This window comes from Salvia hispanica, chromosome 3 (assembly GCF_029641045.1).
Source record: "Salvia hispanica isolate PSC_SH4W2 chromosome 3, Shi_PSC_v1, whole genome shotgun sequence".
NCBI lineage: Eukaryota > Viridiplantae > Streptophyta > Magnoliopsida > Lamiales > Lamiaceae > Salvia > Salvia hispanica.
In genome coordinates this window covers 43,191,918-43,216,303 of record NC_142694.1, presented here as the reverse complement: position 1 = coordinate 43,216,303, position 24,386 = coordinate 43,191,918, and the positions used below count along the sequence as shown (strand labels likewise).

General features: G+C 34.6%; 2 protein-coding genes across 2 annotated transcripts; one reads left to right on the top strand and one right to left on the bottom strand.

The window, feature by feature from the left end:
* Positions 1-1,782: 1,782 nt before the first annotated feature.
* On the top strand, positions 1,783-5,918 carry LOC125210098 (putative pectinesterase/pectinesterase inhibitor 34). The gene is made up of 4 exons (XM_048109675.2): positions 1,783-2,365; positions 2,477-2,992; positions 3,226-3,362; positions 5,078-5,918. The coding sequence occupies exons 1-4, from the start codon at positions 1,935-1,937 to the stop codon at positions 5,773-5,775; spliced, it is 1,782 nt and encodes a 593-aa protein (XP_047965632.2). The 5' UTR covers positions 1,783-1,934; the 3' UTR covers positions 5,776-5,918.
* A 9,952-nt stretch (positions 5,919-15,870) lies between these two features.
* Positions 15,871-18,883, bottom strand: LOC125216195 (2-methylpropanoate--CoA ligase CCL4-like). The gene is made up of 2 exons (XM_048117852.2): positions 17,659-18,883; positions 15,871-16,595 (listed from the first exon to the last, which is right to left on the bottom strand). Exons 1-2 carry the CDS (start codon positions 18,881-18,883, stop codon positions 16,015-16,017), a joined length of 1,806 nt encoding a protein of 601 aa, XP_047973809.2. The 3' UTR covers positions 15,871-16,014.
* Positions 18,884-24,386: the final 5,503 nt, after the last annotated feature.

Sequence of the window (24,386 nt, the reverse complement as noted above, 5' to 3'; positions counted from 1 at the left end):
ACTTTTTCTCCAATAATCTACAAGAGTACAAACTATACACAAGCCAAAAGATTATTCGTCTTTTTTTAAAGAAAATCCATCAACATTTCTTCTGAAAAGTAAAAAATACTGCATGTGATTATAGACGCCCAAAGTTTTCGGTTCAGGCGGTTAACCGTGAAACTGTAATCGGCGGTTCCGGTTTCGAACCGGAACCGTGAGATTTAAACCGAACCGAAACCGTCACTTTTGGAACCGTGGTTCGGTTCAGGTTTCAAAATTACAGAACCGAAACCGTGCCGAAACCATCGGTTCCAGGCGGTTCCAGGCCGGAATCGTGAAAAACCGCGAAACCGAGCCAAAACCACCGGAAACCGGCGGTTCAAAACCGTGAAAATCGTAAAAAACCGTCTGAAACTGCGGTTCAAAACCGGAACCGGAACCGCCGGTTTTTGAACCGAAACCAAAACCGTGAAATAGCCTCACGGTTCGGTTCCGGTTCCACATTTCCTAAAACCGGAACCGGCGGTTTTGAACCGGAATGCCGGTTCATGAACCGTGGGCATGTCTGATCATGTGATAAAGAAGTAAAATATGAATTGGCTTCTTAGTTCTTTATCATTCTTACAAACTCGAAAGGAAAAACACACACTCATTAGTATTTACATCGAGAAATTATTAAAATTAATTAGTGTATTGATTAAAAACGCTTTAATCAGCGCGTTTTGCCAGTTTTGCTGATCAGAAATCAGAACAACGCAACATATTGAAATTGCTCTAGATTACTTGCTTTTCTAATTATATTTCATATAAGAAAATAACAAACATAATTAAATAAAATTTAATTTTAAATTTAGAGCTCTATGTCTTTAATTCTTATATTCCAACAAAAGTCTCATTTTGTCAATTTTGACAAGTACATCGATATAAGTCTGATTTCATTTTTAGATAAATGATAAATAAACTTCAAATTTCATTAACTTATTTCATTTAAATTTTATTAAAAAATTAACATAAAATTGTATGACTTATATTCAACTAACTTTTTATAAAGTTTATTTCTTCAGATTTTTTAAATTGGGTTAAGAAAGTCATTTTTCAACTTATATTTCTCAAGTCATTTTTAAAGAGAATTAAACAATGATTCCGTGATATTTCTAACTCGACCTATTAGAAAGAGAAGAAATATATCACTACTACTAAATGAACTATGTTTTCATCATCAACCAATTGTCATTTTTTTCATGTTGAATAATCCATAAAATTAGTTGCATTTTATTCTTCACATGTTTATCTTCGTAATAAGGTAAATCACATTTTCATGAACAAATTTTGAACTACTACTACTCTTCTTTATAGGATTTTCTCAATCTTTATCAATTTTTCGTTAAAACTAGTGTGATGGACTATAAAGCGCTACTAACTACCTCCGTCTACCAAAATTTGTCCCATTTTTTCATTTTCGTCCATCCCTCAAAATTTGTCCCATTTCACTTTTACCATTTTTAGTAGTGAACCTCATATTCCATTAATTCATTCGTACTCACATTTTATTATAAAATTAATATATAAAAATAGGACCCACAATCCACTAAGTTTTTCAATTATTTCATTTCTTAAAATCCGTGTCAGATCAAAGTGAGATAAATTTTGATGGACGGATATAGTATTATAAATCGCACAATAGCCCAACAATCTACTAGTAGTAAGCACCAAACTCTATTTCCCTCTTATCACTAGCTAAGTCGAATCCAGCTAATTTCCTTTGACAGTTGTATTTCATCCACATTTAATCCCTCTCTCACTCTAGCTATATACACTCAAACAATACTAATATATGCATGCAGGGTCCATATATGATATACATATCCCTCCTTCACTTACTCAAACCTCAATCTTAGACTACCAACTCCTTCACTCCTCTCTTACTCACTTCCTCACATTCCCCTCTCCAAATGGAATACGGCAGGCTCGGAGCACCCGAGCCTCCCAGCGCCGGCTCCTCATCCCGCAGCCTAACTCCCGACCTCACCCGCGCCCCTAAAAATAAATCCAGCCTCAACCTCCTCCTCGCCCTCGCCCTCGCCGCCGCGCTCATAGCCGCTTCCGCCGTCTCCGCCGCACTCGTCGTCGACGTCGTTCGCAGCAGAGCCAGCGATTCCGTCGCCGCCTCCCCGCGCCGCCCCTCCAAGGCCGTCTCCCAAGCCTGCGGCACCACTCGGTACCCGAATCTCTGCGTCCACTCGCTCCTCGACTTCCCCGGCGCCGCCGCCGCCTCCGGCAAGGACCTCGTCCACATCTCCGTCAACATGACGCTCCGCAAATTCGGCCGCGCGCTCTACTCCGCCGCCGAGATCAGCAACCTCAAAATGGATCCCCGCGTCAGGTATACGCCCCAATGCGTTTCAATTTGGTACTAAAATTGAAATTGATTGACCTAATTTTGACCTCCGATTTTCGCGCCAATTTTTTGATTGATTGAGTATTTTCCGATCAGATCAGCATACGACGACTGCCTCGAGCTTCTCGACGATTCCGTGAGCCTCCTCTCGCGATCGCTCACCACCGTCGGCCCCGGCGGCGGAGGATCGACGCAGGACGTGCTGACGTGGCTGAGCGCGTCGCTGACGAACCAGGACACCTGCGCCGACGGATTCTCCGAGCTGAGCGGCTACGTGAAGAATCAAATGGCGGATCGGCTGAAGGATCTGTCGGAGCTCGTGAGCAATTGCCTCGCGATATACTCCGCCGCCGCCGGCGACGAGGATTTCTCCGGCATTCCGATTCAGAACAAGCGGCGGCGGCTCCTCGGAGACGAGAAGCCGCACAGGCATTTCCCGGCGTGGCTGCCGCGGCGGGACAGGAAGCTGCTTGACCTTCCGCCCGAGGCGATCAACGCCGACGTCGTCGTTTCGCACGACGGCAACGGCACGTGCAAGACGATCGCGGAGGCGATCAAAAAGGCGCCGGAGCACAGTAACCGGCGATTTATTATCTACGTGAGGGCAGGAAAGTAAGTTCACGTGCCGCTCGAGATAGTAATCTACACTTGAAATGACGCTTATACCCCTAGTTGTTTTATTCCTTGATCTCTAGTGATTAGGATGTCGGATTAAGTTGACCATGGGAAAGAATAGATTTATAACGATTTTGGTAGTTATTTCTCACGTGACACCTGAAATTAAAAGTGGTCGAATACTTTATTTCACTAATTTAGTTTTACCTAAATGAATTATGTGTTTTTAGGTACGAGGAGCCTATATTAAAGGTGGGGAGGAAAAAGACGAACTTAATGTTCATCGGCGACGGAAAGGGCAAGACGGTCATTTCCGGTGGGAAGAGCATCCAAGATAACATGACGACATTTCACACCGCGACATTTGGTAAATTTCTTTTGCTCTATCTTTTTTTTTTTGTCCTTTTTTTTACTTTTTTTGTCACGAATTACCTTTTCACTTTCTGTTTTTCTGTTTTCCTTATAAATCTTCAATTTTAGTGGTTATTATTACTTCAAAATGCACGTGTCTATGATGCATAGCTTTTTAATCTTAGATTCTTGTCCAAACCTCGTCAAACAAGTTAAATCTCAATTGACTGATCTGCCCTTGAAGTTTTCTTAATTAGATTATTTTCCAACTTAGTTCTTAATCTAGTCTAAGATAGCGATTTATATATAAGGTGCCAAGGTGATGCATAATTGAGAAGCAAGGTGATGTATAAAATTAGTCACACTGTAATCTTGTCATTGTAGAAATGAGCCAAGAGATAAGAATAACTTGGTAGCTAGAGTAAATTAGGGATAAAATTATTAGAATTATCCAATTTTTTGATATACAAATATTGATTGGTTGGGGACACTTATTTGGGATGAATAGAGCATAAAACTAGTTCTAGATTAGTCTTATAAGCAATTCAATTCCTCTATCGATCTCACAAGGGTGACTTATCTTTTACAAAACATTGTCACAAGTATACACATCAATGATCAATGTATATACACACATGAAATATACTGATACTATTGAAAGAAGAAAAACTATGCCTACATTACTTGAATTTGGTGAATGGCAATATTCTTGGACATGCATAATGTGCATAAAATGGACTGTCTGCTTAGAGTTTCTGTCTTGTTAGGACAAGTCATCAGCTTGCTCTTTTTCAAACATAGGATACTGACAAAAAAATTTGGTCCTAGAATTCTAATGAATGTATTAATTTATTGAATCTTAGCTAGGATTTTTTTTGGATTTTCATGTACAACTATGTCTTTGTGTATGTCCCTTTCAATTGGAGCTTTCATGGCTGTACAACAATAATTGCTTTCTTGATGGAGGTTGGAGATGGTGATAGGCTGCTTTTTATAAATAGTGTGCAAATTGGTCATCCAATGTAGTAATAATGTTAATAGGAGTGATAGAGAATTAAAAGAAATTAATTACTACTATGTTAGAGTTTGAGAACTATCCTCCAATTGTTATATGGAGTACGTTGTTCTTCTTTCAAGTACTAAGTAAAGCTGTGGGGAGAGTTTGATCATCTTAATTATAAATATCACTTCTATAAGCTGTCAAGATTATTTCATTTATTTAAATCAAGTGTTTAGTGCCAAATGATTTACTTTAGTTAGGTATCAAATGAACTAGTCATAATGCTTTGATCATTGCTACATAAGTGATCAGAGAAAGAGAGATTCATTTGTGATTCATCAAAAGAAAAAAGAAAATACAGGTGGGGTTAGGATTTGGGAATGGTCAATACACTTTGTAGTATATATAGTTTCTCACTTGTCACGTAGTATTTTTTGTGATCTTATCCCCTATTGCACCACTTTCTCGCCACTTATATAAATATAAAGTAAGTAATAAATTGTTATAAGCCTTTTAGTGGCGCTTGAGTAAAGAAGGTCCTCACAATATTTGTGGGTCATGGGTATGTCCTTGTTTAAAGCTTTTCACATGCAAACCATAAATGAATATTGGTTGCCAAAAAAGCATTCCAAACAGTTACTATAATTTGTTAGTATAATGTTGTAGCAAAATAAACAAGATAAAAGCGTCTTATCAACTAAATTGAACTGGTTATATTTTTTTTAATGTAGCTGCAACCGGTGCCGGTTTCATTGCACGAGACATAACATTTGAGAACTGGGCCGGGCCCAGCAAGCACCAGGCCGTGGCCCTTCGGGTCGGGGCGGACCACGCTGTCATCTACCGGTGCAACGTGATTGGCTACCAAGACACACTCTACGCCCACTCGCAGCGCCAATTCTACCGCGAGTGCGACATCTACGGCACGGTCGACTTCATCTTCGGCAACGCGGCCGTGGTGTTCCAAAACTGCAGCATCCACGCGCGGAAGCCGATGCCCTTCCAAAAAAACACCATCACGGCCCAAAACCGCAAGGACCCGAACCAGAACACGGGCATCTCGATCCACGCGTGCCGGATCGTGGCCGAGCCCGACTTGGCGGCCGCAAAGGGCGCGTACCCGACGTACCTAGGGCGGCCGTGGAAGCTGTACTCGCGGACGGTGTTCCTGCAGTCCTACTTGGGGGACCACATCCACCCGAGGGGGTGGTTGGAGTGGAATGCCACGTTTGCACTTGACACGTTGTATTATGGGGAGTACATGAGCTACGGCCCCGGTGGCGCGATTGGTCAGCGCGTGACGTGGCCGGGGTATCGGGTCATCACGGCCGTGGAGGAGGCCAACAAGTTCACCGTGGCGCAGTTCATTTACGGGTCGTCGTGGCTGCCCTCCACCGGTGTGGCGTTCTCGGCCGGCCTATCGACTTGAATAATAATATTATTTATAATAATGAAAATAATATTTTATAGAGAGTTAAATTGTTTATGTAGTGTACAAGGAAAATACTTGCCTTTAAATTAGGGTTCAATTTATTTATATGGTATATATAATATAATCCTCTTTGATTTAAAGGGTTTTCTATGTGTACATGTTGTGATTTGTTACATTGAATTTCAAAGAATCTATCATTAATACTGTAGATTATTAATTTGGAGTAAATAAAGTGTGACTAATAAATTGCTCTTTTTGACTAGGGCTTTTACTTAGGTCGGTGGGTGGAAGGATGTATTTATTTTCTTCGATGCATGCATCTTTCGTAGTAATTTTTTTTATTAGAGACTAATATAGAACAATGTTTATTTATATTCATACAAGCACATAAATTTATCAAATCACGTGCAAGCATTAAATAAATCAACTGATATTATTATAAATAATAAATTTAATGTAAGTCCAGAGCAGAGAAACAATGACTAGGAATTCTTTTATGTCGGTGGGGTTGCAAATATTTATGAGTTAGACCAACTAATTATGTGAACCACGAGAATTGTGGGGCCATAAGAAAGACTAGTATCGAGAAAAATTACGCATATATATGTAAAAATTTCATTTATATCATATAAAATTAAGAACACATGAATTAAAACAATGCATTAGATATATAAAGTAATTCGATTCACAATTAAATTATTTATTCCCGAAAAAATAAATGAAAAGTCGCTCCTTATAAAATTATACTTATGTCCAAAAATATAAAATATAATTGCATTCATTTTATGAAACAGAATTGTTGTATATATGTGTATTTTGAATTTATGATGACTCTCAATCTATATATGCAATAAAACATGATATTATTGGCACCTCAATGAATATCTAAAATATTAATTGTTGCACGAATCATATTTCAAAATAAAAATACATTAATTAATGCTCTAGAGGTGCTTGTAGGAAAACGTTATCCAATAAAAGTTCTTTAAATTATCACAAAAATTCCAGGGATAAAAACAATAATTGTCATCTAGTATAAGATATGAATATTATATAGAATATTGTTATTTTCTAATAAGTATTACAAGATGACAAAGACCAACCGTTGGTCTAAAAAAGTTCTGATGAGATAATATGAGAAGAAAAATAGCATAAAAACCCTATGAAAACAAATCCAATAGAACAAAACTAAATAAAAAGTAGTTGAGGATAACATATTTGAGTTTAGATAGGCTAATAATTCAACAAAGAAAGAGTAAGTAGAAAGAATTTTCCAGAGCAAGAAAACAAAATCGGAGCCATGAGCAAACCACGATCACAAGCAAAGATGAGCACGAGATTAAAAAATAGAACAAGCATACTTGAAACAACGAGCCGAATATGAAATGGTCAAATGTCCTTGTTTAGTCCCTAAATAAGTTTTTTATAGTAAAATAAAACTTCATTACGACCCAAATCCCTCATATATTATGCAAATTGTGGGATTTTTACTACAGCGTGATATTAAGTATAATCTTTTACTCTTAACAATATATTACATGCTACTCCCTCTGCCCCTCTGTAGTTGAGTCGTATTCATTTTTAGGTTGTTCAACTGTAGTTGAGTCATTTCCTTTTTTGGCAAAAATTACTTTATTCTCTCTTACTTTAATTTCTCTTCATATCTCTATCTTTTTTCTTTCTACTTTATTCTCCTTTTAATTAATTCATTTAAAACATTTTTTTTAAAATCAGGTGTCAAAAATAAATGTCACTACTATGGAGTACAATACTTGTGATGCTGACAGTCTTAATTAATTGCTTTCTAATTTCATTAATTTGGTAACATGAGAACCCAACATATGTTATTAAATTGAACCCCACTCTAGCCGAAACGAAAAAAATAATTAAATGTCATTAAAAGGGGATACACTTCATGTGTATTAATTAAATGAAGCTATATATCCAAACAATGACCTTCTCCTAAATATAGAGGATTAGGGCATCTGCATCGCATCTCAATGCGGTTTCTATGGCATCGAGACAGCGATGCGATGCTCCATCTCGTCCCGTGTCTCGTTCCGAAGGGGGAGCTGGCAAGCTGTCTCGCCACGCGCCTTGGCGATGTGGCACGCTCCTGTTTGTTAGTGACGCCCACTCGCCGGCCCGCGAGTGGGCATCTTTTATATCTGTTGAATTTGAATTTTTTATTGTTTTTCAAAATTCAGGAAAAAATCAAAAATTAAAAAAATCCCCAAAAAATATACTAGCTGTTTATAGCCGTTTTTTTTCAATTTTTTTAAGCCTCCAATCACTTCTATAAATACCAAATCAATCCCACAAATTATCCACCTTAAAAAAATTCTCTATTTTCACTCAAACACTCTACATTCTTCATCTCAAACCATTATCCTTCTCCCAAATTTAATCCATTCATGGAGCACATTTGCAACCGGTAGACGCACATGATCGTCATTAGGGAACTCCTTCTTCTTCTTCTTCTTCTTCTTCTTCTTCTTCTTCTTCTTCTTCTTCTTCTTCTTCTTCTTCTTCTTCTTCTTCTTCTTCTTCTTCGTTTAGTTTTGAGATTTTAAATTTAGAGAGAGTGAGCGGAAGATTTTAAATTTTGTATTTTTATTTTTATTTTTATTTTTCAGATTATAATTTATGTGTATTTTTATTTTTTTAGGATTTTAAATTGTAATTTTATTTCATTTAATGAAGTGTGTTTTTATTAATTTAATTTGTTGGAAATAAAATTAAAAAATGAAATTGAATGAATAGTTAAGAGATAAGATGATTAAGAGATGAAGGGATGCAGGTGTTGTCTCGTAGTTAAGAGATGAAGTGAAAAATACAGTGAGGCTTATGAATAGTGAAGAGATGAGACGATTAAGAGACGGTTAAGAGATAGAGATACAGATGGCCTTAGGGATCAAATTTTATCGTCTCCGTTCCTAAAAAAGAAAAGGAAAAACAGAGAACTCTATTATATATTTCGAAACAACAAATACTAAATATCCGTAATTAAGGTTGTTAACCATTAATCAAGATAGTAGGACTCTATTATATATTTCAAAACAATAAATACTAAATATCCGTAATTAAGGTTGTTAACCATTAACCAAGATAGTACACTATTGACCCCTTAAACAAGATAATACACTCTTAACCAACTAATAATTTTATTTTGTTAATAAATTTGTCACAGTCTCACTAATTATATTATTACAAAATTATTATTCTATAATATACTTATTACGATTAATACTAGTATAACAAATTATATACGTTAATCTTAAAAATACTCGTTTTCAACAAAATATTCCAAATATATGCTAGAGTATATATTTATACATAAATTTTAGAAATTTAAACTTTTAATAGTACAAAATAAAATATTACTACTATAATATAGTATAGTACTACTAATATTTATATGGAGAGTTGGGGACACAACAATTTAACACAAAATAGTTGTTTCACTTTTCTCACAAATGGGTCCAACACTTAAATGATTTTTTGTGAATTATTTGGTGTCGGTTGATTTATAGTTACTATTTGGTAGGGTCTCTTCAATTTTTGTACCTACTATCCATTTACTTCACCGAATGTTCTTGTTTGTAAATTTATTTTACTTTAATGTTTTTTTTAATTCAACCAACGTCACATTTTAAGGAAGCATTTTTCATATTGATGGACAATTGGACATGTTGATAAATATGTAATCTATGTTTTGAGAATAGTAATCTGTGTATTTATTTGTGCATTCCGTGGAGAGGGAAAGTTATAAAAGCAATTCCACGTTAGAAAACAACAAAAACTGTTGCTATATGTTAGAGCTATTCATGGTATAATTTTTTTTTGCAATTAGTGAAATAGGTGGACCACTATTAAATAATGATGAGCTTAAAGTTGGTAAACTTATTCATTAATTGGCGAGGTTCACTTCACACGTACATATGTTCAGTAGGAATAATGATGAGCTTAAAGTTTCAGACCATGTAGCGTTACGGTATGTCGTCGTTGCTCGATTGTTCACTCCAAACACTACGGTCCGACTCGGAGAATTTCGTTGCGTGGCTCGCAAGCACATGGATGATGTGGCATGGTAGTTGGCCACATGGATATGTGACATGGTGTGTAGGTGTGGTGAAACAGCGATTGACACATATAGCGGTTAGAACAAGCACTCAAGATAGAGATTTATAGTCTATTGATAAAAATCCATCTTAACCCTAAAATTATTTTATAGCTTAATCACTGAACCAAAATATTAAAAAAAATATACAACGTATGAGCAAGCTTGTCTATGATATATATTACTGTGGGCCTAAAGTTCGAAAAAATGAAATAAAAATGCTATAAACAAGCCTGAATATTTATTATTATTAATTATTGTTATTGTAATTAGGGCTCACAATTTTTGACACGACACGAACCGGCACGAAATTAATGGGTTTGGGTCAGAGCTTATCGTGTTCGTGTCCTTATCGGGTCGACCCATTAAGGACACGAAAATTTCGTGTCGTGTTCGTGCTGGGTTCGTGTTATCAGTTAACAATGCGTGTTCGTGTCGTGTTCGTGTTATCCGTTAACACATAATATTTTAATATTATTATTCTTATTAACACATAATATTTTAATATTATTATTCTTATTATTTTCATTATTCAATACTTATTTTCGTGTCATTAATGAGTTCATGTCGTGTTGACCCGAAACGGTTCGTGTCGATAATGGGTTCGTGTCGTGTTCGTGTCTGAGGGTAGTGGGTCGTGTTCGTGTTCGTGTTTGTTGTTATCGTGTTCGTGTCGTTATCGTGTCGACACGATAACGACCCGACACGCATGATTTGTCACCCCTAATTGTAATTACAATTAGTAACTATTGTTTTTGTTGTAAAATAATTATTGAAATTCATTATCTGATCAACTTTCGTGTGGGTTTGGATAAACTGACATTTCCAGCTCGAAAACGACATTAAGTCAACAAGACTATGGATCTTACTTATGAATAACAAAATAACGTTTTGATGTCTACATAACATTTGAAGCTTGGACGGTATAAAAGGTAAAGACAAAAAGTTTGACAAAACATTTTACAGATATAAAAATCTAAAAATATATTCAAAAGAAAAAAAATACAATTCGTTCGATGCTTATTTCAGGACATAAAATCGTCTTAATTAAAGAAACTCACAAAAATGAGTATTCTTCATGGAATTAAATTAAGGGGAAAATTGTCAAATGCATGTACACCATTCTGTTTAACTAAATAGCCTCCTAATACGTTTTGGAAGGTTAATTAAAATTACAACTTAATCAGGTAAAGTAAATTATTATAATTATCTTAATAACTATTTAACATAAAAAAATAATATTTGAGATATCAAAGTACACAATAACTAAAAGCCAAGAAACAAAATCCATATCTCCTAATTAATTACTCCTAACAAAACTTGAGTTTCTCTAAACAGAAAAGTAAGATAGATTGGGCTAAAACAGTTCAATTAGGCCCTATAAGGTTGAGTAATTTCACAAAATGGGCTTAATATGTACAACAACAATTTCAGGTCCACTTACACAGATACAATCGATAAATAATTGAAAATTTAGAACTCCATTAGAATTTTTGTCAAATAAGTATACATTAAAAAGTTTTAAAAATATAACAAAAAATCCATTATGGAGTATACTTTATTTCATTTTTAAATTGGGAGACAAAGCAATAGATAATGAATCTGAACAGCAAAAACGGCGTATTTTTATTTTATTTTTCTAACTTGCTCTTAATTAATATGTTTGATTTGACTAACTTATTTATTGTTATATACATACAAAAATTCGTATATCCCTCCAGTTCCCTAAAATTAGAGATATTTTGGAGATACACATTTTTCAATGTGAAATTGATAAGTAGATAGTAAGACCCGTGTCATTTTGTAGTAAAAAAAAATTCTAAAAACGGAAGTTGACTAATTTTATGAGAAATAATAAAATAGAAGTAAATACAAGTACTCCCTCCGTCCCGGAGTATTAGACTCACTTCTTTTGGGCACATGATTTAAGGAATTGATATTTAAATAATTAAAGTGGAGAGAGTAAAGTATGAGAGAGGGAAAAAATAGGAGAGATAAGAGAGAAAAAAGTAGGTGGAGAATAAAATAAGATAGTTGTTTTTTGCTAAAAAAGGAAATGAGTCTAATATACTGGGACATCCCAAAAAGGAAAGTTGGTCTAATACTCTGGGATGGAGGGAGTATATTTTAGTTCATGACTCAAATTAAAGCACCTTAATATTTGAAAACGAAATAAAAATTAAATCATATATTTAATTTTTTTAATATTTTATTTTAAAACCTTATGATACAACCACCCCACATTCCCAAAATACAAGTAGTAACATTAGCAATAAAAGAAGCCACTAAAATTTCACAAATCCTTAGCCATATCCCGGAGCAGAAACTTCTGCAATTTTCCGGTGGACGTCTTCGGTAAAATTTGATATGTAATAAAAAAAGTTGTTATATTGTCAAATTATTTTGTACGGATTGAAGGATAACAATTTCTAGCTAAATTAATCATATGGTTAAACACTCGAACTTAAGGTCACATGGTTTCTGAAAGAAAACATTTTTAAATAAAATACCTCATAAAATTGTATATCCATAAAAAATTGTGTTTATTCCACTCGGGATAGTAAATAGTTGTTGTCTATTTCTTAGACAGCGAAAAGATATTGAATTATTAGGACTACCATCAATTTGATAATTAAGTTAAGTTGAGTAAAAATGAAGACTACGGGCTACGGATACAATCTATCTATACATATATAAAAGACGAGTTTTTGACCATCATTTTAAATTATTATAAACTTTGGGCAAAATTTTGAATATTAACTAGTTATGGATCTTTTGAACAACCGTTCCAATTTTCATTATCTGAATTTTGAGTAAATTAACGGTTATACTCTACTAATGCCATTTAATTAGAAAGTTATCTATTGATTAAAACTGAAAATTATTTTGCTCAGCATTTGAAAAGTTATCTTATATTGAGAAGTTATCTTATATTGAGTAAATTAACGATTATACTCCACTAATGCCATTTTCAATCATAATTAGTTTTATAGAAGAAATAGCATGAATTCCGTGAATTACATAATAACAATTTAAAAAAATTATGCCATAATTTAAGTTTCGCTTTTAATGCATAAAGTTAAAAGTTTTTTTGTTTTTCACTTGTTCTCATCTTAATTATGAATTGAATGTATGTATAAAATTCTAATAAATGTTGGGTACAACAATATGTATAAAGTATACCATTTTATAAAAAGTTAATCATATAAATAAATGACTCACAATTTTGCTATTTATAAACCTATAACTCATCTTAATTATGAAATGAATGTTTATACACATATAGAATGAATTTTGGAAGAATAACATGAATTCCATTATAATAATTTTAAAATTATCCATAACTTTTGTTTCGATTTTTTATGCATAAAGTTAAAAGTTTCTTTTCGATTTTTCTCATCTTAAATATGAATTAAATGTACATAACAAATTATAAACTGTCATTAATCTCACCAATCCCATAAATTAAGAATGGACTGATATTCATTAATTATCAATCAATCAACGTTAGGTATAACAATATGCATTACTTATAAATTGCTATTGTTTAACTTATGATTGAAAATCAGTCATTTTAGAATTATGCTAAACGTGAGGTTATTTGTTAAAATAAATTAAATTCTCATCTTAATTAGGAGTACGAGTTAAATGCACATTTATTAGTATTATCATTATATAATCAATAGTTTATCTCAAATTTTTCACATAAATTATACTAAACTCATAATTTTGTACATCAAACCTATGTTTTAGTAAAATTAACGACTTTTATCAAATATATTATATTACATACGTTTATTAAATACGATGATATTGTTTCTCATTTCAAATAAATATTTCATACATTAACAAATTAAATGAGCGAGTATGATACTAGTAGATCCATAAAATTAAAGAAATTTTCGTCAATGCATTAAGGCCTAAAATTAAGGCTTGACTTAATTAGGTTGGACTACTCCACTGATAGAGGAGTCTTCAATTTTTAAATTAATATAAAATTATTATATCTAACTGCTAAACTTCAATTTTTAAATTTAGCCATCGATTAATATTTAATAATGTAAGTAGGGGTTAGAAACCCTAAACATATTTAGGTAAGGCCCAAATATGCAGCCCAAATAGGATTAGATATTCACTTATATAACCACCTAAGTCTGACAGCACTTCTGCACCTCTCAATCTCAACGCCGTTCTGTGTTATTCCAAACACCCGTTCACGCATTCGTGGGCTCTCAAGGCCCTCCATCATGGAAATATTTTTAGTTCACTTTTATTATCTATATATATCTTTCCTATCAATTATATTTTGTTATTTATTTTTTTTGTTATTTTAGATATTTTGTTTTTAGCCAAATGGAGTGATTCAAGTAACTTGACAATAAAAGTTATGTGTTTTTGTGAGTCACATTTGGTAAAAGTATTGCCACAATATAAAATGTGACTCTTATTGACCACAATAGCAAACTCTTATTGACCACAATAGCCAAACTCTTATTTCACGCTAATTAAAAGGAAAAAATATAAAAAATTTAGGGGATTGAAATTATATGAATTATACATATAATAATATACTATTTTAAAAGAAAATAAAAAAATTTACCTACTTTTCAGAATCATTTCTATATTCTATATTATTTTTAAAGAAAGGTTAGGAATTTATGCATTGCAATACGACAATGAACAAGTAATAGACGCATAAAACAACCATAGCTTACCAGTGTTCGACTTTCCCCCAATCTGGTTCATTGCTTCAGCAAGTGTTGTGTGAGCCTCCAGCGAGATAGAACCATAGCTCATTGTGAGTTGTGAGTTGTGATCATGGCTGGATAGATGTGAAGATTGTACATTTGATTGAAATCAATATGAATATGAAGGGTAGTAGCAGGCTTGTATTCAGCAATAAGGACAAACGCTGCTCCAAACAAGAATTGTAAGCTCGAATTATCATAGGTCCAAGTTCGAATCAACAAATAGATAATAGGTCGGAGTATTTTGAATCATGCAGGCCGGCACAAACTTCACCTACTGGAAAAGGTCAAATATAATTATTGAATACTACTCCCTCCGTTCCATAGTAATAGAGTCATTTTGCCATTTTTGTATGTTTAATAGTAATAGAGTCATTTTGCCATTTTTGTATGTTTAATAGTAATAGAGTCATTTTGTCATTTTTGTACGTTTCATAATAATAGAATCATTTCTCTTTTTAGCAAAAGTGAACACATTTTTCCACACCTATGTTACTCTCTCTTACTTTATTATCTCTTCATATCTCTACTTAATCTCCGTGCCGAAAAGAAACACATCCATTACTATGGAACAAAGGGAGTATAATTTTGCAAAGGCTTGTTCGACTCTTATGAAGGTTTTATGTTGCATTCAATAAACTTTTCAATTGTTTGATAATATAAATTAAAAATACAAGTTTAAATGACTGAGTTGTGTTACAGCAAAACTCAATCTTGTTGCCGAATCACCTAACTATACCCAAAGGTCAAAGGTCATATTTAGAGAACATGTAGGTTATTCTTAGTCTGTTTTAGGTCATGATTGTAAGTATGACATAAAATGATCTAAATATGACATCCGCATTTTTCAAATCCGAATTTTATAAGCATTGAAAAATTAGTAACCTCTGTCCCACAAAGATTGTTCCATTTTTCCATTTCCGTCTTGTCCCATTTAACTTTTTACCATTTCTAGTAATGGACCCCACATTCCATTAACCCATTCGTACTCATGTTTTATTATAAAACTAATATATAAAAGTAGGACTCACATTCCACTAACTTTTTCAACTCACTTTTCATTACATTTCTTAAAACCCGTGCCCGGTCAAAGTGAGACAATCTTTGTGGGATGGGGGAAGTAGAATTTTAGTCAAAGTATTCATTAAAAAGGTTCAAAAATATAACCAAAAATCCATTACGGAGTATATTTTATTTTATAAAATTTCGGAGACAAAGCAATAGATAATGAATCTGAACAGCAAAAACGGCGTATTTTTATTTTATTTTCTGGAGCATTATGTTTGATATGATTTGATTTGACGTTACTCCAAAATACAATACTCCAATATAGGAGTAACATTAGCAATAAAAGAAGGCACTAAAATATCACAAACCCTTAGCCATCTCCCGGAGTAAAAACTTCTGCACTTTTCCGGTGGCCGTCTTCGGCGGCTCCGCCTCAAACACCACCATCCTCGGCACCATAAACAGCGGCAACCGCTCCTTGCAAAACTCCCTAATCTCCTTCTCTGACGTCTTCTCCGCCTCCTCCTTCAAGCTCACGAACGCGCACGGCGTCTCCCCCCAATACTTGTCCGGCCGGGCCACCACCGCGGCCTCGCGCACGGCCGGGTGAGCGTACAGCACGGCCTCCACCTCCACGCTGCTGATGTTCTCGCCGCCGCAGATGATGACGTCCTTGGACCGGTCCTTGACCTCCAAGTAGCCGTCCTCGTGCATCACGCCGACGTCTCCCGTCCAAAACCAACCGTTTTTCATGGATCGAGATGTTGCGTCTGGATCGTTGAGGTATCCCGACATTAGAGTGGCGCCTCTAAGCACGATCTCCCCGGTGGTGGAGGCGTCGTGGGGCACGCTCTTGCCGGAGCGTGGGTCCACCACGTCGACTTCGGGGGAGAAGATGGATCCGACTCCTTGTCTTGCCTTGAGCCGAGCTCTCTCCGGCCCTTCAAGTAGATGGATCAAAAGATGCTACTACTATCGAACGTAAAACTACTTTCTCCTGCCGTTAATACTTGGTCTTAATTTTATAATAAAATGTCAGTTGAGACTTATTACTAAAATTAATATAGCAGTAAAAAAGAAATGTGAAAAATATTCACAGACAGGCCGAAGTAATATGTAAACGAGACTTTACTATTTTTTGTTTTTGGTTATAAAAGATACGAAAACATATAGGATTACTTATTTTAGTGAAACCATGTTATTTTGAGTATCCCAAAATGATACTCTTTCCGTCTGCAAATAGGAATCCCATTTTTCTATTTTCGTCCGTCCGCAAATAGGAGTCCTAATTCACTTTTTTTCACTCATTTTTTTTAACATTTTTTAAAATTGTGCCGCCAAGAAATGAGACTCCTAATGGCGGACGGAGGAAGTATAGCTTTGTACTTGATGAGACCATTGTGAAAAATAATTAAAACTTAATAATTTAATAGTCTATTACTCCCTCTATCTACGTTTAGTTGATTTGAATTGACGGGTCAATTTTTAAGAAAACTATAATAAAATGTGTATCATACTTTTATATATATACTTTATACTACTAGTAAAATATACTCCCTCCGTCCCAGATAATTTGAGACACTTTGACCCGACACGGATTTTAAGAAATCTAATGGAAAGTGAGTTGAAAAAATTGGTGGGATGTGAGTCATATTTTTAAAGTATTAGTTTTATAATAAAATGTGAATAAGAATGAGTTAGTGGAATATGAGGTCCACTACCAAAAATGATAAAAGTGAAGTGTGACAAATTATGTGGGATTGAACCGAAATGAAATATTGGAACGAATTATCCGGAACAGAGGGAGTAAGTAACATCAGTCCATCAAATGAGTTAGGTGGAATATAGATTCATTATTAAAATTAGTATAAAAGTAAAATGTCAATTAATTGTAGCTTGACGAACAAGGAAAGTTATGCATGGACAATGGAGTGTGTATTTTTTAAACGTAATAGGCAATTTAACAAAATTTGTACTAGTAATTAAATGACTACTTAATTATACCTGGTAAATCGTCCCATTCTTGCTTCCACACGCACATCACCGCCGGCCCTCCGGTCTCCGTCAACCCGTACCCATGGCTCACAACGAACCCCAACGACTCCGCCCTCGCAAGCACCGCCGCAGGAGGCGGTGCCCCGCCCGTCATGACGTGGACCGGAGCCCTCAGCGCCTTGCTCCCCGCGTAGTTGGTCAACATGTTGAGCACCACGGGCGCCCCGCACATGTGCGTCACCCCGTGCTCCTCCAGCGCCCCGTACACGGCCTCCGCCTCCACCCGGCGGAGGCACACGTTGGCGCCGCCCACCGCCGCCATCCCCCACGCCATGTTCCACCCGTTGCAGTGGAACATCGGCAGCGTCCACAGCTGCACCGCCCCCCGCCGCGGCACCCCCCACTCCAACACCATGTTCACCGCCTGCAGCGCCGCCGCGCGGTGGCTCAGCACCACCCCCTTCGGCGCCGCCGCCGTCGTGCCGGAGGTGTAATTCAGCACGATCGGGTCCCACTCGCTCAACGGCCGGGCCCACTCGAAATCCACGTCACCGCTTTCAACCATCTCTTCGTAATTAAGCTCAATCGGAATGCTTCCGTCGACGTCTCCGATTAGGGCTAAAATTGGGGGGCGGTGATTTGGGGGAAGGAGTGAAACGGCGTCGTTTACGAGGGATGCGGATTGGAAATCGACGAAGACGAGCTTGGAATTGCTGTGGCGGAGCAAATTGGAGATGGATTTTGCGTCGAGGCGGAGGTTGATTGCGTTGAGGACGGCGCCGGCCATGGGGGCGGCGAAGTGGAGCTCGTAGGCGGCGGGGATGTTGGGGGCGACGACGGAGACGACGTCGCCGCGGGAGATGCCGAGGGCGGCGATGGAGGAGGCGAGCTTGAGGCATCTGGTGAGAGTGGCGGACCAATTTCGGGTGACGCCGTTGTAGATGATGGCAGGGGAGGCGCCGTAGACGGCGGCGGCTCTTTCGAGATAGTGGATTGGAGTTAGGTGGTTTGGAGGTGGTGGCGATGGTTGTGCGTTGTTGGAGAGGTGTGGAGGTGATGTTGAAGCGTGGATTGGGCGGTGATTGGGCGGGCGTATTGCAATTGATTGAGGCGGCGGCGGCCGCGGCCATGGATGAAACGGTGTTGATTGGTGGAAGGATGGGGAAGAAGAAGAAGAAGATGAAGAAGAAAAGGGTATGAAATTAGAGTTTGTGTGATTGAGAGTAATATTCATTGTTACTGCATATGCATGCGTCTACTGAAATCTTTTGTATATTTATTAAAGTGTGATAGTATAGGTAGTCGTGTAAATTAAATAGAGGAAACATATTTTTTAGTCCACGAACTTTGTCAAAGTATCATTTTAAGTCCGTAAACTTTGAAAATATCATTTCAGGTTCATCAACTATGGGTTAATATCATTTGAAGTACTTTTTTACTATTTCTAAGTTTTTCTGGACGAAAATACCATCGATACCTTAAATGATATATATTTTTAATAAACTTATCATATACTCATATTTTTTATAAATATCTTTACAATATATTTTTGATGAATTTTCTAAATATAATTTGACCTTCAATATTATCACTTAATTATGTGACAAGTAAAATTGCTTCTTCAATTTTTATATTAAAGAATTTTAAAATTGAATAAAGAACTTTTCTTTAATAATAAAAAATTTAATAAAGATCTTTTCTTGCATGTCACTTAATTACAAAATTAAGTGATAATATTGAAGGTCAAATTATATTTTAAAAATTCATCAAAAATATATAGTAAAGATATTTATAAAAAATATAAGTATAGGATAAGTTTATTAAAAATATATATACCCTTTAAGGTATCAAGGGTATTTTTATCCAAAAAACTTGGAAATAGTCAAAAAGTACTTCAAATGATATTAACCCATAGTTGATGGACCTGAAATGATATTTTCAAAATTCACGGACCTAAAATGATACTTTGGCAAAGTTCGTGGACCAAAAAAGATGTTCCCTCAATTAAATAATACTCTCTTCGTCTCACAAAGATTATCTCACTTTGATCGAGCATAAGTTTTAAGAAATATAAATAAAAGTGAGTTGAAAAAGTTAGTGGAATGTGGGTTCTACTTTTATTATTAGTTTTATAATAAATGTGATAATGAATAAGTTAGTAGAATATGGGGCCACTACAAAAAAATTGGTAAAAAGTGAAATACGACAAATTTTGTGGAACGGACGAAAATAGAAAAATGGGACAATCTAAACTTAAAAATTAGTCGCGGAAAATTTTTCCACTTTCAATTGTCAATGTACTAAATACTAGTAGTACTTGTCTACGATTTTAGTGTATATAAATATTTTCAGCATTTATTAGTTAATGTACGTAGAGTAAATATTAAATATTCTGATCGATGCAATCTTAACTAGTGTATACTCCTACAATTTTAATTCATAATCTATAACTTTTTGTTATATAACCGTTAATTACGATTCATTATATTATATAAGTTTATTTAAAAATAAATATTTTTAGAATAATAAATTTGATAGCGATACGTACAAGTGAAATATGGAAATATTTGGGCACTAGATCGGAACTAGTAGCACGAAAGTAAGAGCTAGATTTCATACGTAAAATATACACTTTTTCTTTGAAATAACCTAAAATAACATCCAAGCATTTAATATATAGGAAATACTAATAATAACAAATAGTGCTTGAAAAATGAATTATGAAACAAACGTGCACGCACTCTATAGTCTATAATTAAATATACAGAGTAATTAATTTTGGAGGGCCTTAATTATAAATATAGAACGGCTAACTTAATAGAATAGCCTAGTTAACTATATTACTCCCTCCGTTCCACATTTGGAGTCACTTATTGTTATGACTCGAATTTTAAGAAAGAGTTGAAATGTGTAATAAATGAAGTGTGATGGTGGAGTGCGTAATAAATGAAGTGAGATGGTAGAGTGTGTAATAAATGAAGTGAGATGGTGAAGTTGGTTGGAGGTGGGTCCCTTTTAACTTTTGATTTTTGTTTTGATTAATTTTAACGTAGATAATGACATTTTTATATAATTTTGATGAAGAATTGGGTAAAATTGTATGACCAAATATAGAAAATTCTAAAAGTGACTTTTAAACTGAGACGGATTTTTATGGCAAAAAGTGACTCTTAATCTGGAATGGAGGGAGTATCATTTATCAGTTTTCGTAAGGACCCATGATTTCTATATTTGCCTATTCAAAAAGTTACTACTATTTGTTCAAGTGGTTACAAGAGTATTTTTAAATTTGAGTTTGCGGTAACATAAAATCTAATTTTGGCTTGCACTTGAATTGGATTAACTTCTTAGTATGTCCTTAAATAATACTCCCTCCGTTTCATAGTAATAGAGGCGTTTTTCCATTTCCGTCTGTTTCATAGTAATAGAGTCATTTCTCTTTTTAGTAAAAAGTCAACACATTTTTCCACACCTACTTTACTCTCTCTTACTTTTTTCTATCTTCATCTCTCTACCTTTTTTATTTTTCACTTTATTCTCTCTTTACTTATCTCATCTAACACAATTTTTCTTAATCTCCGTGCCGAAAAGTTTTGCCTCCATTACTATGAAACAGAGGGAGTAGTAGTTTTCATTTTTCATTTTAATTTATCCTCAAAATTAGTCTATTTTCATTTTTCGCTAAGTTTTTTTCTCATATAAGATGGACTCTTTTCATTACTAATTGTTTTATTAGTAAGTGATTATAATGAGAAGAAAGAAGTTATGATTGTATAACCCTTACAATAGTAGTACTCCTAGTACTTTAAAATCAAATAAAAGGGGTGTAAACATTTTCTATGGCCCAACACAAAAGTGAGCAACAACGGTTTCCCTCTTACTTTATTTTGTTTAGCGGCCCAACATAAAAGGGCCTTTTTCTTTTGTTATCAGGATTTTTCATTTTTTCCTTTTAGAGTGTTTTTTTCTCTGATGGAAACCAAAAATATATATTTTCCACATTTTTTCACTTCTTTTATATGTTTTACAATGGAAAAAATTAAACTATTCATATTTTGTGATGATATTATATATCACGGGGTAATAATTTATTAGTAGTATATTTTTCATTGCAGAGAAGATGAAACAAAGGAAAAACTTATCACGAAACTATGATAAGTTTTCCCATCTTTGTGTTATTATTCTTCATTATAAATGCGTTGTTTTCCCATGTTTATAAATAATGTAAGATTCAAATAAAGCTTGTGAAGTTGAATGTATTGTACAATATACAGATACTTATAAAATTAAGAAGTCATACTTGATTCCATTAATTAGGTACAGATATAATCAATCCCTTTCACCTAAACTATACGGACAAAATTAATATATGTTTACTTATCCACGACAACGGTACCCATTGTTTAGTTCAAATACAGTATATGTTTACTAATTAATTACAAATAGGAATTGGTTGGCAGTTTAATTAGTATATTGGTCTTTGTTTGATTTTTAATTAATGAGTACTACTTAGTTGTAACTCTAAAGTGAATGATTGCATTTCATCATTGATAACTCTAATTCTAAAAAGTGAACAAGGGATTAACGTATACTCCCCAATTTTGATCTATGCGTAATACTCCCTCTATCCCACTCTAATTAAGTGGATTTTTTATTTTTATGTAGTGTTGTTTTGCGCGTAAAGAAAAAGTAGAAAGAGTAATGTTACTATTTTAAAAAATACTTATGTTATTTAAGATGAGACATCAGAAAAAAAAATACCGTACGTAGTTAGAATGAGAAGGTGGGAGTAATATTTTAAAGTAAATGCAACCTACCTATTTTTAGGTTCCCATTAAATATTTCACTATTACATAGTAGTATGATGTTTGGTGACCTGATATTATTATTAATTAATCATGAAAAATATGTCAAAATGCATGTCTGTTAGAGTATCCCCATCTGTGCTCTTAAATAAGAGCACGGAGGTGGGCCCGGACCCACTTTTACTTCTTGTCCTTAGGCAAGAGCACAACACCCACATCCGTGCTCTTCCGCAAGGACAAGCTCAAGGATCCCACTATTCTATTATTTAATTTAAATACTTCAATTACTAAAAACATTTCTACAATATAAAAATATATTAAAATATAAAAATTACATAATTAAATCCTAAAAAATAAAAAAAATACATAATTAAAATTCTAAAAAATAAAAGTACATAATTAAAAGTGATTTTTTGGGTGAAAATTTGAAAAATAAATTAAAAGTGTGTAGAAAACGGATATAATTTATTGCAAAGTGGGAAAATATTTTTTTTATAATTAAAAAAATGATTTTTTAAATTAAATTCAAAATTTTTAAAAAAATTACAAAAAGAAACGAAATTGCCGTTGGCCAATCGTGTGCCGCCACGTAAGGCTGCTCAGCGGCACGGACGTGCTCTTAGCTAAGAGCAGCGCTGTGCCGCTGGCACGGACGGACAGCTCGCAGCGGCGGACGGACGAGCTCGTGCTCAGCAGCACGGACGGACGGACGGACGGACGCCACCGCTGCGGATGCTCTTAGCATAGACTTTTGCATTCATGGTTAACATAAAGAGTGTTGAAAATTTAATACATGGACCAATCGGTTCTAGAAACAGTACACAGTGGATAATATAATCTGTAGCTAAATTAACTCTTATGTTTCAAGTTTTTTTGCGATGTGAAATTGACTTTGGGCCATTATGTTCGTGCCTATTTATTATGTACAACAAAAATCAATAAATAAGCCAGACTAATAGACTACTATTATAATAGGTAAAAATAAATTTAACCAATTTCGAGTTTATGTATCGGAATTTTAATTAGTGCATTATTGGTTGTTTATATGGTATATGTTGTAGTATAAATTACAAGCCGAAACATGACCCTAGTTACTGATTCACGTTAGTTTATTCTGACCTAATTTTTTATGATTTTTTGTTCAAGTGTTACAGAAGTTCGGTAAGAAATTAATGATTTTCGATACTGTTAATCAGTATTAAATTCCACACATGAAAAAAGTACTACAAGTAAACAGACGCATCTGTGAAAGCAAGTGCAGATGTAGTAAATTGTGATATTTTAGTCAATATTATATAAGTCTTCCCTTATTAATTTGGTTATGCAAAAATCAGCCTAATTTTCCTCAACAACTTTGAAGATATTTTGTTCAGGCAACTGTGGAAATAACATTCTAGAAATGACAATAAATGTTTCCGAATTCTTGTTGAGCCAAAACCTTTCAGTTTACACCAAATTTTCAATTATGCAGTACTGTATTGATCTGTTTAGCATTTTTATACATGTGAACCAATCGAGGTCTACACTATTAATGCAAAGCAACACTTCAGATAGTCAAGATTAAAATTTGACTTAGATAAAATCAATACGCTACATTTTAGTCACATTTGTTACTCCATTTTCTTTGTTCTCTCTTTCTCCCTTCAGTATTATCTCGCTCTCTCAAATTCCTCAGACAATATCATTGTCGTCCGAATTAAGCTCCCGTCTCCCTATAGTTGCTCATTTATTTTATTCCGACAATGAGATATCAATCATCTTCAGAATGTAAAAAATCATTAAATGTGCACTTGTGTTTCGTAGTTCTATAATGGTATGGATCAATCATGCTAAATGAAAATGTTTTTGAATACGAAAATTTGGACCATGTGTACCAAGCAGACTGTGCAAAGACAGAGTCACTATTTTTATACAGTTCATCACTATTTTTAC

What these genes read in the sequence shown, in the direction of transcription:
- LOC125210098 (XM_048109675.2), top strand. Translation starts at nt 1,935, where the DNA reads ATGGAATACGGCAGGCTCGGAGCACCCGAGCCTCCCAGCGCCGGCTCC. An exon ending in AAAATGGATCCCCGCGTCAG is followed by an intron (nt 2,366 to 2,476) that starts GTATACGCCCCA and finishes TTTTCCGATCAG; the next exon opens with ATCAGCATACGACGACTGCC. An exon ending in ATTTCACACCGCGACATTTG is followed by an intron (nt 3,363 to 5,077) that starts GTAAATTTCTTT and finishes TTTTTAATGTAG; the next exon opens with CTGCAACCGGTGCCGGTTTC.
- LOC125216195 (XM_048117852.2), bottom strand. Translation starts at nt 18,883, where the DNA reads ATGAATATTACTCTCAATCACACAAACTCTAATTTCATACCCTTTTCT. An exon ending in AGAATGGGACGATTTACCAG is followed by an intron (nt 16,596 to 17,658) that starts GTATAATTAAGT and finishes ATCTACTTGAAG; the next exon opens with GGCCGGAGAGAGCTCGGCTC.